The sequence below is a fragment of the Danio rerio genome, chromosome 5 (assembly GCF_052040795.2).
Source record: "Danio rerio strain M-AB ecotype USA chromosome 5, GRCz13ab, whole genome shotgun sequence".
Lineage (NCBI taxonomy): Eukaryota > Metazoa > Chordata > Actinopteri > Cypriniformes > Danionidae > Danio > Danio rerio.
The window spans coordinates 79,017,011-79,031,794 of record NC_141025.1 but is presented as its reverse complement, the minus strand read 5'-3'; the positions used below and the strand labels follow the sequence as shown (position 1 = coordinate 79,031,794).

Genomic DNA, 14,784 nt, shown 5'->3' with positions numbered 1-14,784 from the left:
CACCAGTCGGTCCCCATTAGCACAACACTGGAGAATTCACAAAACAGCTTATATACAGAAGAGCTGAGCTGCAGTGTAATCATACTCAAGTCAGTCCAATTGCAAATGACCATATGCTAACATTTAAACGTTCTGTCCATAGTCTTACAGTCTGGGCTTCTGGACATATTTTAAATTGTGGAACCATAAATGAAAAATAATTGCACTTGCATAAAATCTGATAATCCCTTTTCTCTTCTTGGGTTACTTGGGGTTTGTGTCAAGTAACTTATGTATTTTGCTGACATCTTAACTATGTCTTTAAATAAACCATGTGTTTACTGTTGTCAAATATTAAATAGGGTTAAACTTTTCCCATGGATAATAGGAGGGTTAATGTGCACTGGAGTACACTTCAAAAGGGATGGATGGATGGATGGATGGACAAACAAATTAACAAAAAATAATGGTAGAAGGAAGTAAAGATGGAAGAAGAAAATGAGGTAGTGGTAGAATTAAAGAAGGAAGAAATGAAGGAAGAAAGAAAAGAAGGAAGAAGGAAGGGATTGAGGTACTGGTAGAAGAAATGAAGGAAGGAAGGAATGAATAAAGGAAGGAAAGAAGGAAGGAATGAAGAAAGGAAAGAAGGAAAGAAGAAACAAGGAAGAAGGACGTAATTGAGGTAGTGGTAGAATAAATGAAGGAAGGAATGAATGAAGGAAGGAAGGAAAAAGGAAGGAAGGAAGGAATGAAGGAAAAAAAAGAAAAGAAGGAAGAAGGACGGAATTGAGGTTGTGGTAGAAGAAATGAAGGAAGGAAGGAAGAAAAGAAGGAAGGAAGGAAGGATGGAAGGAAGGAAGGAAGGAAAGAAGGAAGGAAGGAAGGAAGGAAGGAAGGAAGGAAGGAAGGAAGGAAGGAAACAAAGAAGAAGGACGGAATTGAGGTAGTGGTAGAAGAAATGAAGGAAGGAAGGAAGGAAGAAAGGAAGGATGGATGGAAGGAAGGAAATGATAGAAGGAAGGAAAGAAGGAAGGAATGAAGAAAGGAAAGAAGGAAAGAAGAAACAAGGAAGAAGGACGTAATTGAGGTAGTGGTGGAATAAATGAAGGAAGGAATGAATGAAGGAAGGAAGGAAAAAGGAAGGAAGGAAGGAATGAAGGAAAAAAAAGAAAAGAAGGAAGAAGGACTGAATTGAGGTTGTGGTAGAAGAAATGATGGAAGGAAGGAAGGAAGGATGGAAGGAAGGAAGGAAGGAAGGAAAGAAAGAAGAAGGACGGAATTGAGGTAGTGGTAGAAGAAATGAAGGAAGGAAGGAAGAAAGGAAGGATGGATGGAAGGAAGGAAATGATAGAAGGAAGAAAATGGAATCGTTTAAGTAAATGTAGCTGTCGTTTTTATGAATACTCTCATTACAGTCTGTGCATATTTAATCACTGCAATGCTGAATTATCAGTTATTTACCATTAATAACATAATCTAACTGCATGAAAACAATAAATATAGAATATTAAGGATAAATTGGTAAGCCTTTACAAAAACACCCCATCTGTTAGCACTAGTTAATGCAATATTTACTGTAAGATCAACAATAGACACTTTATTTTACAGCATTTCTTAATCATTGTTGATGGGAGCTAAAGCAAGCATCATTTTTCTTATTAAATACATCTTCTGTTTTTTGCACAGTAATGTGTACAGTAGATGTGTATGAGTGCTTTGATAGTGTTTTCCTGGGTCATTATTCTGATCATTGCTTATATTTAAACTCTGCTGTGTCTGCGGTCTGTCTGTTATCAGTCACGAATGATTCCTGAATGTTGTATTAATTCTGTAAGCAGTAAGACCTTTGCCCAAGGCCTTCACAACAACATATTGATCTTGTTTTTAGGAGGAAAAGAAGAAATGTATTTCATGATCTGACACATAAAGACCAGCACCCCACTGTATAAAGCAATAACCACAGCAGCATGTGCTGTCAATAAATTCACTGAGAAAAAAAATAGTGTTAAAAGGGCCTTATGAACAAAAAGCTTTTAAATTAAAATTAAAATTCAACTCGTCAACTATGTTATCGTCAACTCTGTTATCGTCAACTCTGATATCGTCAACTCTGATATCGTCAACTATGTTATCGTCAACTCTGTTATCGTCAACTCTGTTATTGTCAACTCTGTTATCATCCACTCTGATATCGTCAACTCTGTTATCGTCCACTCTGATATCGTCAACTCTGTTATCGTCCACTCTGATATCGTCAACTATGTTATCGTCAACTTTGTTATCGTCAACTCTGTTATCGTCCACTCTGATATCGTCAACTCTGATATCGTCAACTCTGTTATCGTCAACTCTGATATCGTCAACTCTGTTATCGTCAACTCTGTTATCGTCAACTCTGTTATCATCCACTCTGTTATCGTCCACTCTGATATCGTCAACTCTGTTATCGTCAACTTTGTTATCGTCAACTCTGTTATCGTCCACTCTGATATCGTCAACTCTGATATCGTCAACTCTGTTATCGTCAACTCTGATATCGTCAACTCTGTTATCGTCAACTCTGTTATCGTCCGCTCTGATATCGTCAACTCTGATATCGTCAACTCTGTTATTGTCAACTTTGTTATCGTCAACTCTGATATCGTCAACTCTGATATCGCCAACTCTGTTATCGTCAACTTTGATATCGTCAACTCTGTTATCGTCAACTCTGATATCGACAACTCTGATATCGTCAACTCTGTTATTGTCAACTTTGTTATCGTCCACTCTGATATCGTCAACTCTGTTATCGTCAACTCTGTTATTGTCAACTTTCTTATCGTCCACTCTGATATCGTCAACTCTGTTATTGTCAACTCTGTTATCGTCAACTCTGTTATCGTCCACTCTGATATCGTCAACTCTGATATCGTCAACTCTGTTATCGTCAACTCTGTTATCGTCAACTCTGTTATCGTCCGCTCTGATATCGTCAACTCTGATATCGTCAACTCTGTTATCGTCAACTTTGTTATAGTCAACTCTGATATCGTCAACTCTGTTATCGTCAACTTTGTTATCGTCAACCCCTTATATCGTCAACTCTATTATTGTCAACTCTGATATCGTCGACTCTGTTATCGTCAACCCCTTATATCGTCAACTCTATTATTGTCAACTCTGTTATCGTCAACTCTGATATCATCAACTCTGATATCGTCAACTCTGTTATCGTCAACTCTGTTATCATCAACTCTGTTATTGTCAACTCTGTTATTGTCAACTCTGGTATCCTCAACTCTGTTATTTGTCAACTATGTTATCGTCAACTCTGTTATCGTCAACTCTGTTATCGTCAACTCTGTTATTGTCAACTTTCTTATCGTCCACTCTGATATCGTCAACTCTGTTATTGTCAACTCTGTTATCGTCAACTCTGTTATCGTCCACTCTGATATCGTCAACTCTGATATCGTCAACTCTGTTATCGTTAACTCTGTTATCGTCAACTCTGTTATCGTCCGCTCTGATATCGTCAACTCTGATATCGTCAACTCTGTTATCGTCAACTTTGTTATAGTCAACTCTGATATCGTCAACTCTGTTATCGTCAACTTTGTTATCGTCAACCCCTTATATCGTCAACTCTATTATTGTCAACTCTGATATCGTTGACTCTGTTATCGTCAACCCCTTATATCGTCAACTCTATTATTGTCAACTCTGTTATCGTCAACTCTGATATCATCAACTCTGATATCGTCAACTCTGTTATCGTCAACTCTGTTATTGTCAACTCTGTTATTGTCAACTCTGGTATCCTCAACTCTGTTATTTGTCAACTATGTTATCGTCAACTCTGTTATCGTCAACTCTGATATCGTCAACTCTGTTATCGTCAACTCTGTTATCAGCCACTCTGGTATTGTCAACTCTGTTATCGTCAACTCTGTTATCGTCAACTCTGTTATTGTCAACTCTGTTATCGTCAACTCTGTTATCGTCAACTCTGTTATCGTCAACTCTGTTATCGTCAACTCTGTTATCGTCAACTCTGGTATCCTCAACTCTGTTATTTGTCAACTATGTTATCGTCAACTATGTTATCGTAAACTCTGCTATCGTCGACTCTGATATCCTCAACTCTTTTGTTATTGATTCAACAACTTTAACAATAAGTTGAACAAAGAATCACGTCCTATATCACATTTAAACATTTCATGCAGTTTTCTGTACATTATATTCACTGTATATCATGAAAAACGATAGAAAATTATCGCAACCAATTTAATCACTAATTTTTGGAATTACTTAATAACATTTGTTTTGAATGCTGACCATATGTGTGTGTGTTTCCAGGTGACGGAGACGCGGACAGGTCCACTGGGCTGCAGCACCTATGATAACCTGGACTCGGTCAGTTCTGTCCTCCTCCAGAGCCCGGAGAGTAAACTGCATCTACAAGGTAAAATGCTGATTATGTTCATTATAATCGTCATTAATTTATGATCTGCTTTAGCTGAAGCTCCACACGGTCAGAGACTGAGCTGATTGCATTCCTGCTCCATACTGATATCTGATACATGGAGAATTATGAATATAAAAACTAATAGCTAATGTACTTGAACATATATGTGCAGCTGTCTTTCTTTCTTTCTTTCTTTCTTTCTTTCATTCTTTCTTTCTTTCTTCCTTTGTTTCCTTCTTTCTTTCTTTCTTTCTTTCTTTCTTTCCATAATGTCCTTCTACTTTCTTTCTTTCCTTCCTTCATCCCTTTCTTCCCTCCCTTTGTTCATTCGTTCATTCATTCCATCTTTCCTTTCTTCCTTTCATAATTTCCTTCTTTCATCCTTTCCTTCTACCATTTCCTTGCTTCCATTGTTACTTCCTTTTATCATTTGCTTTTTCTTCATTTCCTTCTACAATTACCTAACTTCCTTCCTTCCTTCCTCCTTCTCTCCCTCACTCCATCCCTTCCTTTCTTACTTCTTTCCTTCCTTTCTTCCATAATTGTGCTTTTTTCTTCAGTTTTTTGTACTGTACCTCAGTTACTTCCTTTATTTATTTCCTTCCTTCCTTCCTTCCATGCTTCCCTCCCTCCCTCCCTTCTTTCTTTCTTGCTTTCTTTCTTTCTTTCTTGCAATTGTTCATTCATTTTGACATTAGTTTGTTCGTTCGTTCGTTCATTCGTTTGTTCGTTCGTTCGTTCGTTCGTTCGTTCATTCATTCATTCATTCATTCATTCATTCATTCATTCATTCAATTATTCATTCATTCATTCATTCATTCATTCATTCATTCATTCATTCATTCAAAAAAATAAGGCAAAACTAATATGCCATTTATGTACGCACAATAATATTGTTTTGACTTTGAGATGAGTTTATTCTGCTTGCCCCATTATGACTTCATAATTTGAATTTAATTTAAATGATTTAATTTAATTTTGACTTTTTTTCTGAGGGCCACACGTTGACTGTGGTTAGGACTGTTGTCTTACAGCAAAAAGGTTGCTGGTTCGAGTTCTGGTTGGGCCAGTTGTCATTTATGTATGGAGATTGCATGTTCTCCTTGTGTTGGCATGGGTTTCCTCCAGGTGCTTTGGTATAGAGGTCTGCACGGGACTGTTTTTATAGTCTCGCTCCCGCAAGGTTTTTTTCTGCACCTGACTGCTCCTGCTGTATATTCAGTCTTTGTTCACCCGCTGCCTGCTTAGAATAATTTTCTACTCAACCTAATTTTTTCCACTAAATTTAGATCTGATTTCTAAAATCTGACATTTAAAGTATTATCGAAAGATAGAAATGACAGATAAAAGTGCAGGTTGTGCAAAGATTGCAGGCTAAATGTCTTTTTTTTTTTGGCCCTTTGTGATGAGACATGAGTGCCACCTTTAACCAGAGGCTCCAGTCTCGTGACTGCTAGAGGGGAAAACTTTAAGGTATCAATTCGCGCAAATTTAGTTTTTGTAACACTTAATGTTGATGGTTCATTTGTGTATTAGTAGACTGCGTGATATCTGCAGATGATGCTCCTTCCACAGACATTTAACTGACTATAGGAAGCTTTGCAAGTACATGTCAACTCACACTAACCCTAACCCCAACCCCAACCTAACACGCTACTTATAACCTAATGGGAATTAGTTGGGATGTAGATGCAGTGTAACTTACTTCAACAAACGGACCATCTAAATAAAGTGTGACCTAATTTTTTTTTTCATTTGCATCTATGACACATGAAAAAGACTTGCCTGATGTGGGTTTATTAACAGCAAACTGGCTGTTTTCTAATGCAAGCTGAACATCCTTCAAGGACAGCGCATCTTCAGTTTGATCTACCATGGTAAAGCCCGCTCTGAGGACCGTTACATGATGCGCTCACAGGCTGTGTGAATAAAAGGCACATGTAGAAAGCACTGCTCATGCGTTCGTTCAACATGTGAGCGCTGGCGGTGCTTAAAAAGAATGAGAAAGTCAAATATATGCTGTACCAATGTCAGGACTTGGGAGCGCTATATTGTTAGACCGCCCGCTTTCATTCGCATTACACCAGAGTTACCGACCACTACTGCATTTTATTTGGATATTCCCTGTAAGAAATGTAGGACCTCTAAAAAATACAGACCCTTTACTCTCCGGTTTCCCCCACAGTTCAACAACATGCAGTACAGGTGAATTTAAAAAACTTATTGGTCATATTGTATGAGAGTGAAATGTTTTCCCAGTACTAGGTAGCAGCTGGAAGGGCATCCACTGCATCAAACACATTGCCTATGATTTTTTTTTTTTTTTACATGGGCTAGATAGTAAGTAAAGCTGTTTTTACAGTGTAGCAGGATTGTAATGCAGAAAAAGGACTGAAATCCAGGCGATTTGCCTCAAATGATTCATCAGTCCAGCTGCTCGGGTGTCAAACCAAACATAGAAACAAGAAGTGCAGAAATGTGTTTGTTTCCTCTCATCATTATCACATGAAAAGATCATTATGTCTTGATAATTGTGTGGATTTTAGTGTGTACATCTGCTGTATTGACACATGCTGTAGAGAAGAGAAACTCTCAGATGCACAGCTGCGAAATAAATAAATAAAATAAAGCGCTGTGAGTGACTGATGGTGCTGAAGATCAACAGCAAGACGATGATGTCAAATCAAGAGCAGAACTGACACATTATGCATCTACACATTGACATTAATGACCAGTTACATTAAGACTAATGTTTGTCCTAACCATCTGAAATGGTGACGCTGTACATTTCAATTTTATAAATGCTTTCTATTTTCGTGACGTCGCAGCAGAGCAACAGAATAAACGACTCTGACATTTATAACCTTAGGTACTGATTATGGGCTTTATTCAGTGTTATATGCTACCCGTGTGAGTTTAATACAATTTTACAGGACATTTATTGTCGTACTACTAAAAGCAGCGGCAGATTTCGAAAATTAAATAACTAGAAAAAAGTTAGAAAATGAAAGTGAGAACTGTGACTCTGCAAGCCAATCCTTACAAAACTACCTTTAAAATATTTTATTTTATTTTATTTTATTTTATTTTATTTTATTTTATTTTATTTTATTTTATTTTATTTTATTTTATTTTGTTTTATTAATTAAATTAAATTACATTAAATAAAATTAAATTAAATTAAATTAAAATAAATTCATCTATTTTTCTATTTATTTTCTATTATTTTATTAGTGTATTTATTTTATTTGTGTTTTAAATTTGTGTTTATTTTATTTTATTTATTTATTTTAATTTTTTTGCCATTTTATTTTATTTTATTTGAGTTTAATTTAATTTAATTAATTAATTTTATTTTATTATCACCCTTCCACCCAGCACTCAGTAATCCAGAAGTGAAAATATAAATCAGCTTCTTTATTCGTGTTTAATTAAATTAAATTAAATTAAATTAAAATAAATTAAATATTTTGTTTTCTATTTATTTTCTTTTATTTTATTAGTGTATTTATTTCATTTGTGTTTTAAATTTTTGTTTATTTTGTTTTATTTTTTATTTATTTGTCACTTTATTTTATTCTATTTTATTTCTGTTTTATTTTAATTGTATTTAATTTAATTTCAATCAAATTAATAACTTTTGTATTTATTTATTTTATTTTGCATTTTATTTTCTTTTATTTCATTTGTGTTTTTATTTTATTTGTTTTACATTAAATTAAATTAAATTAAATTAAATTAAATTAAATTAAATTAAATTAAATTAAATTTTATTTTATTTTATTTTATTTTATTTTATTTTATTTTATTTTATTTTATTTTATTATTCCCCTTCCACCCAGCACTTAGCAATGCAGAGGTGTAAATATAAATCAGCTTCTGTACAGAAGGTCAGGACGAAGCTGCAATGTGTTTAGCTTGTGCTTTCTGTCACTGTTTTTCCCAGCAGAGACAAAACAGCTGTGGAAACTGATTATGAGGCGTTCTCAGGAGACACTCGCAATGTTTTTCCAAAAACTTTCAGTTTTCCCCTTTGTTTCAGAGCAACACTGTGTCCACATTAGTGTTGTCTACTTACTCCTCAGTGAACACTGCATAAACTGTGTGTCAAAATAGCACAATATCCTAAATAGACACAAGTGACATCAAATTAATGTTAGCACTAAAGTAATCTAAATGAAATCCAAAAGTAATCGTATTTCATCACCATAAATGTGTAATCTAAAGTATCTTATTACTGACTACACATTTTGTCATGTGATCTGTAATCACTAGTAATCACTAACTGACCATAAGTAATTCACACAGCTGTACATATTGTTATTATTATTATTATTATTATTATTATTATTATTATTATTATTATTATTATTATTATTATCAAAATTAGTAGTAGTATTTATGTGTAACAAAAAAAAGTATATAAAGTTGATAAAATAAATTACAAACAAAATATCTAAAAAAAAAGCCATATTTTATCAGTGATGATTTCTAATACAGTTAGCAGAGCAGAACTAATATAAATAAAGTAGTTCTAACATAAATCTGAGATGTTTTTGTGATCGTAAGCTGTAAGATGTGGTGTGTTTTTACAGTCTTTGTCTGAGATGCTAAAATGTCAGATGTGGAGCTGAAATCCTGAAAGTGACCTGCAGAATCCCACAGAAACACTCCTTTAAAAGGTTCCTTCAGCCAATCGTGAACTAATCTGCAGGCGTTTCGAGACCCTGTGCTTGCTGACCCCTGTGACTTACACTTTCTACAGTGGAGCACAAAAGCAGAAGCTTAGCAGAATGTTCATGCTACTCATGTAATGTACATGACAAAAAAAAAACAGAAAAAAAAACAATAAATCAATTAATAAATACAATTTTAATTTTAATAAAATAATAAATATGAATGAATGAATGAATGAATGAATGAATAAACTATTGAATGAATGATTGAATTATTGAACGAAAGAAAAAAACAAGCAAATAAATAAATAGATGAATAAATGAACAAATGAATTATGAATGATTGAATGAATGAATGAATGAATGAATGAATGAATGAATGAATGAATGAATGAATGAATGAATGAATGAATGAATGAATAACAGATAAATAGATGAATGACTGACTCAATAAATGAATGAATGAATGAATGAATGAATGAATGAATAACAGATAAATAGATGAATGACTGACTCAATGAATGAATGAATGAATGAATGAATGAATAAAACAACAAACACACTAATAAAAGATTGAATGAATGAATGAATGAATGAATGAATGAAAAATTTAACAACCAAACGAAAAAACAAACAAATGAACAAATGAACAAACAAACAAATAAATGAACAGATAAAAGAACAAACAAACAAACAAAAGATTAAATAAATGAATGAATGAATGAATGAATGAATGAATGAATGAATGAATGAATGAATGAATGGACGAAAAAGCAAACAAAAGAAAGAAATAATGAAAGAAAGAGAGAGAGAGAGAGAGAGAGAGAGAGAGAGAGAGAGAGAGAGAGAATGAATGACAGACACATGAATGAATAAATGAAGAAACATTAACTAATGAATGAATGAATGAATGAAAGACTGAAAATATGGACAAACTAATAGATAAAAGAACATACAAATGAAGAAATGAATGAATGAATGAATGGATGAATGAACAAAATAAATAAATAAACAAATAAATAAATAAATAAATAAATAAGAAAAGAAAGAAAGAAAGAAAGAAAGAAAGAAAGAAAGAAAGAATAAACAAATAAATAACAGATAAATGAATGAACTAATGGACAAACTAATGAATGAATGAATCAAGCAATGAATAAAAAATGCAATATACTACACACTTTAATTGAATAGCACAGAGCTGCTGTGTCTTCAGTTTGACTTTAATGAAATGTGTCCATCTTTATGTACAGTTGCGTTGAGTCGAATGATCAGCTGAACTCCTGAACCCTGATCTGTGAACATCTGCTGTTTAATAAATAAGTTTCCGGCTAAACATCTCCCTCAGGTGCTTTCTGAAATGAAGTCATGGAGGCAATTCTTCATCTTGTTTACAGATTTCTTTAAGTGTCTGATCCTCCTCCTTCAATATTCTCATCAGGATTATTATCCGCAGAGACACTTTTATTAACGGCCACAACAATCCCTTCAAAATGACCTTTGCTGATTCATTAGGCCGTTTTCACATTCATCCCTCGCTCGTATAAAACAATCTGTTGTAAAATCGTGTTAAATCTCAAACAGCAAACGCAGTGTCATGAGAAACACACACACACACACAAACATACACAAACACACACGCACGCTTCTACACGCAGAAAACAGATGGATTTTGAGTTGCTGTTTTCATGTGCAGCATCTTTAGGAAACACTGACAAAACGTTCGAGGTTACTAAAGTAACCCTTCGTTCCCCGAGGAGGGGAACGGAAGCACTATAAGTGGATTTGATTGTAAAATCCACGCATTGGGAGGTTCGGTTCAGAAGCTACTCGTCTGAAAGAGTATTGAACGGGCCAATTAAGAATGAATTGGCAGCGCAAGCCTGCGCAGGTGAGCGGCATAAGCAATCAACTGAGTATATAAGCTCACCTGGCGCAGCAGACGCTATCCTTTTTAAGCTGAAGAGACTTTCAACAGCTAAGGGACAGTCATTATGGCGACGGAGTATAGTGCTTCCGTTCCCCTCCTCGGGGAACGAAGGGTTACTTTAGTAACCTCGAACGTTCCCCTTCGGGGGGAACTTCAGCACTATAAGTGGATTTGATTGTAAAATCCACGCATTGGGAGCCCATTGAAAGCGCCATCATGACTGCACCTTACCAACACCCCCGATGAGGAGATAGTCAAGCAAGCGTGACGCACCCACATCATGGGGGGCGCGGTCCTCCAACGTGTCCCTGGCCCTAATTTATCCTACTTCAACAGAAGTTTTACGGATTTATATATATTTTTTGGGAAGTCGTGAGCATCTAGATAATTCTAGGAAAATACGACAGTACGTTGGGAAGCGTGCAATCCCGATAGGGAGGACGCTGCGGAGGCCATCCGTTACCCAAGGGGGGATAGATGGCAGAATTTACATATGGACTAGCCCTAAAAAGGGGGAGTACGCATAGCAAAAGAGTGGTTAGCGGGGAGGGAAGACACGGGTCCGCCCAGGGGGGGGGGACTTAACCGTGGCTGAATAAGCATATGGGATCGCCTAGTGGGGACCACGCATAGCAGGCACCTTTACCCAAAACGCGGGCTGACCAGCGGGCAGACCTACAACGTAGTGGGCCAGCAAGTGACTCCTCCGCTGAGTCAGTGCTGGGGGCCACGGAGGAATCTGCAGGGCTCACCTGACGGGGAACTTTACTGACAGATAAAAAGGCGCACGTATCTCCGTGTTAGGGAAAATGGCGCAGCAAGCGTGTTTCAACACCCTACCGAATTGTTTCCTCAATCACCAAGGGTTACCTAATACCCTTGAGGAAACCGGCTCCACTCGCAGATTGTAAAACCTTGCAATGTGTTGGGTGTCACCCAGCCCGCAGCTCTACAGATGTCTGTTAGAGGGGCGCCGCGTGCGCGCGCTCGAGAGGATGCGAAGCTCCGAGTGGAGTGCGCACGCGCTCTCGGGGGACGCGGCTCATCTCGGCTCTGATAGTGAAAGAAAGGCATCCACAATCTAGTGGGAACTTATTTCGGTACGGCACTTCCCTGCTGCCGACCGCTATAACAGACGAAGAGCTGCTCAGATGATCTAAACTCTGAGTGCGGTCCGGATAATACGCAAAACGCGAACTGGACAATAAATAAGGGCTGGGTCTGCCTCCTCCGAGGGCAGCGCTTGCAGGCTCACTACCTCGTATTAAAACGGAGTGGTAGGAACCTTGGGCACATATCGCGGGCGGGGTCTCATACGTGAGAGAAGCCAGCCCAATTACAGGCACGAGTCACTGACCGAAAAATGCCTCCGGGTCCCCGACCCTCTAATCGATATCAACGCGACCAGCAGAGCTGTCTTCAGGGACAGAAAATACTGAGTCGAGGATCGAAGGGATCTGACGCGGCTTGTGTAGCGAGGGCGAGATCCTAAGAGGGCATGAGAGGGGGCGGGGTGGATTAATTCGCTTAACGCCCCTGAGGAACCGGATGATGAGGTTATGCGTTCCCACGGTGCTGCCAGCCACCGCGTTATGAGAGCGGAGATGGCAGCCACGTAACCTTGAGTGTGGAGGGCGACAGCCTGCTCTCCAACTTCTCTCGGCGTAAAGAAAGCACAACGCTGATCTGGCAAATTACGGGGGTCTTCTCAGCGAGAGACACACCATTCAGTGAATAGACTTCACGTCAGGGCATAGGCGCGCTCGGGGAGGGGGCTCTAGCCCGAGTGACGGTATTAGCCACCGCAATCGGAGGTTACCTAAGTCTTCCTCGCGTCTAAAAATCTCTTCAAAGATCGGCGAGGGTGCCAGGTGGTGCCCTGTCCCTGAGAGAGTAGGTGCTCTCTCGAAGGGACTGCCAGGGGAGGGCTATCGCGAGGGAGAGCTCTGACATCCAGGTCCGGTTGAGCCAGAGGGGCGCAACCAGCAACCTGTTCCTCGTCCTCCCTGACCATGCACAGTAACTGCGCGAGCAGGCTCACTGGGGGAAACGCGTATTGCGCGTGCCCCGAGGCCAGCTGTAAGCCAGTGCATCCGTGCCGAGAGCACTCGGTCAGGGAAAGAACAACTGGCAATGAGCGATCTCGGGGGAAGCAACAGATCGATCTGGGCTTCCCCGAATCGCGCCCATATCAGCTGAACAGACTCGGGGTGGAGTCTCCATTCTCCAGGACGCAAGGCTGCCGTGAGAGCGCATCGGCTGCACGGTTGAGCTTGCCTGAATATGAATGGCGTGCAGCGATTTCAGCCGCGGATGACTCCAGAGGAGCAGACGGCGGGCGAGCTGAGACATGCGGCGAGAGCGCATACCCCCTATACGGCTGATATACGCCACCGCCGCCGTACTGTCCGTCCTGACCAGCACGTGTTGCCGCTCCAACACCGGGAAAAAAACGGTGGAGAGCGGGGAACACTGCCAACAGCTCCAGGCGATATGCCAATGCAACTGGGTACCTTTCCACAGGTCCGCAGCCGCATGCCCGCAACGCACAGCCCCCCAGCCCGTGTTGGAAGCGTCTGCTGAAACGACAACAAGACTGGACGCCTGTTCTAGAGACACCCAGGCCTGTAGGAACGAGGGGTCGCTCCAAGGGCTGAGGGCGCGGCGACACAGCGCAGTAACAGAGACTCGGTGTGCGCGCGCGTGCCATGCGCGTCTGGGGACTCGATCGTGAAGCCAGTGCTGAAGTGGTCTCATATAGAATAATCCGAGCGGCATGAAGCGGCTGCGGATGCCATATGCCCCAGGAGCCTCTGAAATTGTTTCAGTGGGACCACTATTTTACTGTCGAGCTCTCTCAGACAGTACAGCATCAGCTGAGCGCGCTCTCCGGAGAGGCGCGCTGCCATGGTGACCGAGTCCAGCTCCAGCCCGAGAGAAGAGATCCTCTGCACGGGGGCGAGTTTGCTCTTTTCTCGGTTGACCTGAAACCCCCACAGGTGGAAGTGCCAGAGCACTTTGTCTCTGTGCATAATCAACTCTGTGCATAATCAAAAGAGAGGGCAATTCAGCCAGTCGTAAAGAAATTGAGTATGCAGATGCCCGCGAGCCGAAGGGGCGCTGAGGCACCCTCCGCGGGCTTGGTGAGGACCCGCGGAGACAGAGAGAGCCCGAAGGGGAGGGCTTTGTATTGCCAAGCTCGACCTTCAAACGCAAACCGCAGAAACTGTCGGTGGCGAGGAAGAGTGGATACATGGAAATACGCGTCCATCAGGTCTAATGCTGCAGACCAACCCAGAGGACGAACGCACCGGAGGATGCGCTTCTGCGTGAGCATTCTGAACGGCAGCTTGTGCAGGCAGCGGCTCAAAACGCGCAGATCTAGGATTGGCCGTGACCCACCGCTCTTTTTGGGCACGATGAAGCGTGGGCTGTAAAACCCGCTCTCCATCTCGGCTGGAGGGAGCGGCTCGATTGCATCCTTCGCCAGGAGGACAGCAATCTCCTCTCGCAAGACAGGGGCGGACAGGGGGCTGACCCTGGTGAATACACACCCGTGACTTGGGGGGCCGTTTCGCGAACTGAATCGCATAGCCGAGTCTGATTGTGCGTATGAGCCACCGCGAAGAGCTGGCCCGCGCTAACCAGGCAGGCAGAGCTCTCGCTAATGGACTCATCGCTACAATCGCTGACGTACCAGCAGTGGGGCAGCGCGGAGTGGGTGTGCTGATCCGGGAAGCTCGCGGGTCCCA

General features: G+C 40.1%; 1 protein-coding gene across 3 annotated transcripts in view; it reads left to right on the top strand.

The window, feature by feature from the left end:
- The window catches only part of brinp1 (BMP/retinoic acid inducible neural specific 1), a 221,099-nt gene that overhangs the window by 147,733 nt on the left and 58,582 nt on the right, over positions 1–14,784 (top strand). For all 3 annotated transcript variants that reach the window (XR_015489894.1, XM_087251056.1, NM_001328411.1), the window contains 1 exon segment: positions 4,321–4,426. Coding sequence is in view for 2 of the 3 variants with exons in the window: in XM_087251056.1 (XP_087107182.1) it covers positions 4,321–4,426 (106 nt within the window). In the remaining variant the exon portion in view is untranslated.